The following is a 3,139-nucleotide window of genomic DNA, read 5'->3' as shown; positions in this document are numbered from 1 at the left end:
GGCGGGGATGTCCAGTTTCACCACTTCTTTTCAATATATCCATGGAGGGATTTTTAAGATATATGGATAAAGCTTCAACACTGAACCTGTTCAGTGGTTTTTCTGTGACTCCTAACAGTATCAATGTTAATCACCTACACTATGCTGACGACACTATCTTTTTCATTGATAACAGTATGAAGGAATTACATAATCTGTTCTCTGCCATGAAGTGCTTCGAGTATATAGATGTTTTAAAGGTAAACAATCTAGAAACAAGACTGATAGCAATTGGGGAGGTTCCAGATATCTCAGTTTGGGCAAAGGAACTTGGTTGTGTCACTGATGTCTTGCCTTTCATTTACTTGGGCATGCCATTAGGAGCAAATCCTACATCTAAGAGCATATGGGATCCAATAATTGAAAAGTTTGAAGAGAGACTTTCAAACTGGCGGCAAATTTCTCTTTCAAAAGGAGGGAAACTAACTCTACTGAAATGCATTTTAAATGCTCTACCAGTCTACTACTTCTCGTTATTTCAAGCGCCTGCCTCAGTCATTAAAATCCTGGAAAGAAAGATGTGAAACTTCCTATGGGAATACAGTGGTTCTTCTAGAATATCTCATTTGGTTAATTGGGATCTCGTCTGTGCCGGTAAGGAAAGGGGGGGTCTGGGAGTTTGTAACCTGAAGAGGATGAAACAGAGTTTGTTGGCGAAATGGTGTTGGAGATTCGGCCAAGAAAAAACAAGACTGTGGTAGATAAACATGGGGATAACTTCTCCTATTGGATCCCAAGTAAGGTGAAGCATTCTCATGGTGTATCATGCTGGAAAACAATAGCTAATACAGCTCAGTTGGTCAACACTCACTCCTACTTGACTATTCATTCAGGAAGAGCAACTTCGTTTTGGCATGACATATGGAAAGGAGATGCCTCTCTTGCCTCCTTATTCCATTCTCTGTACAAGTTAACCAATAATAAGAACGTGAAGGTTGCAGATATGGTCACAGTAGATGGAAACTGGAGTTTTAATTTCAAACGTAATCTTACAAATTCTGAAACAGATAGGTTTGCTGATCTGCTGTCTGTTATTGGAAGCACTCCACCAGTTCTAGACAACCTTCCTGATACTAGGCGTTGGTCTTTGCATAATGATGGAATATTCACAGTTAAAACCCTATATGCCAAGCTTATTGAAAATTCAGGTATTGATAATTTCCCTCATCAATTCATTTGGAAGAAATATATTCCGCCCAAGATCAATTTCCTCCGTTGGTGTCTGTTGCATGACAAGTTGAACACCATAGACATGTTGCAGTTGAAAGGGGTTGATATTTACAATTCTTGTGCTCTCCGTGGAGATGATATGGAATCGCAAGAGCATATTTTCCTGCACTTTAAAGTTGCGCACATTGTCTGGTCGATGGTGATGCCAACTGACTGCTGGTCTTGGGTGATTCCAAGAAATTTCAATTCCCTGGCACAAGAATGGTACCATGGTCACTTCAGTGCTATAGGAAACTTCATCCGGGAACTGATCCCTGCGGCAGTGGTGCAAACTTTATGGGCTGAGCGCAATAATCGAATTTTTCAGCAGAAACATACGTTTAAAACAGATGATGACTTGGGTTTGGAAGTCCGTTCTTTGGCTTTATCTTGGACAACAGCAGCAGGCAGACGTGTCCATTTAAACTTTGCGAACACAATCCACAACAATTGGCTTTCCATCTTTGTGTAGTTTTTGTTTAAACTTCCACTCCTGGTGGAATTGTTGTAACTCCTCTTTCTCCTCTTAATAAAATTCATTTCTGTTCAAAAAAAAAAAAATGTAACACGCACTATCTATATTTAACTGAAATCAATCGGTTGATAATCACATATTCCCAAAGCATGGCAACTCATTTAACTTCGAACAAATATGGCTTGATATCAGATATGCATGTGGTGGTAGTTGAATCAACATAGCCTAATCATACAACTATAATATAAGTATAATTTTTTGATCGATAATTCGCACATAATCAATGAGATCAAGGTATCATAAATTTGAGATACCCGTAGCAACATTTAAATCAAAGAAGCCCCTTATTCTTATACTGATTAGCATTTCTGCAGATGCTTCTTATACCACGTAGAAGTTTCTGTCTTTTTAAGTCCGAAATCTTTTGAAGCCCAAGTTCTTACTCCTTCGTGGTAATTACTAAACCCATGGTAATCTTCTTCCAAAAATACATACAAAGAAAGGAAATAACTTATTAGCAATTCATTTTCGAAGAATCAAAAATTAAAGAAATAACATTAGTCGAAACCTGCAATTGAAAGTCCTAAAAAGATAAAAAAAATTGCCATACCTAACCTATTATGTCATTTTTAGTTTTCCAAGGTGTAGACTTACCCTAAATACTTAGGCTAAGTCCTATGGGAGAGTTTGGATGGAAAAATTGGCCAAAAAATGTTGCAAATCATGAAAAAAGTGTGGGAAATAACTCTCCACTCTTTCTGGCTACTTCTCTCTCCTAACATTGGCTCGCCGTTTCACTATCAGTGAAATTGAAACGCTGAACCGAGCAGCGTTCAAAAAGTAAATCTAAACGCCGAACGGTTCGGCGCTTAGAAATCTGACGGCTGAAACTTAAAGCGCCGAATGGTTCGGCGTTAAACGTTTAACCAGACGCCGAATGGTTCAGCGTTGAGCTAAACGCCGAATGGTTAGGCGCTCACAGCTTACGTGGATGGCCAATCTAACAGCTAATTAGCTCTCCTATAGGACTTAGGAGATCGACCAGACTGACGTGGATGACCAATCTAGCAGATAATTAACTCTCCCATAGGACTTAGACTTGGGGAGAACCAAAAAGGTCTACCGACCAAGGTGATGCAACTGGCCTACAATTCTTTTGAAATAGTGAAGTTAAGAGAAGCCTGACACTTGCTTTTCATAAATTCTCTTATTTAGCATATGAACCTATTAATGCCAAAGTTGCTTTTCGATCCCCTGGCATGATTCAGAATGACCCTCTTCACCTTTAAAAAACCAAAAAGAGACTAGAGCGTCAGAAGTTTGAGTGTTGAGGTGTAGAAAGAAGACTGATGGAAACGTGACAGAGACCTTTGACTAATATATTAGAGCCATCTTCAATGCCCTTCACTTTTTACC

The 3,139-nt window shown here is 39.1% G+C and overlaps 1 protein-coding gene across 1 annotated transcript; it reads left to right on the top strand.

Annotated features, from left to right (window-relative positions):
- Positions 1–697: 697 nt before the first annotated feature.
- On the top strand, positions 698–1,720 carry LOC113295998. Its single transcript, XM_026544322.1, has one exon. The coding sequence runs from the start codon at positions 698–700 to the stop codon at positions 1,718–1,720; it is 1,023 nt and encodes a 340-aa protein (XP_026400107.1).
- Positions 1,721–3,139: the final 1,419 nt, after the last annotated feature.

The sequence above is a fragment of the Papaver somniferum genome, chromosome 7 (genome assembly GCF_003573695.1).
Source record: "Papaver somniferum cultivar HN1 chromosome 7, ASM357369v1, whole genome shotgun sequence".
In the NCBI taxonomy this organism is placed as follows: domain Eukaryota; kingdom Viridiplantae; phylum Streptophyta; class Magnoliopsida; order Ranunculales; family Papaveraceae; genus Papaver; species Papaver somniferum.
Note: the sequence above shows the minus strand (reverse complement) of the source record. Positions and strands in the feature narration are given on the sequence as shown.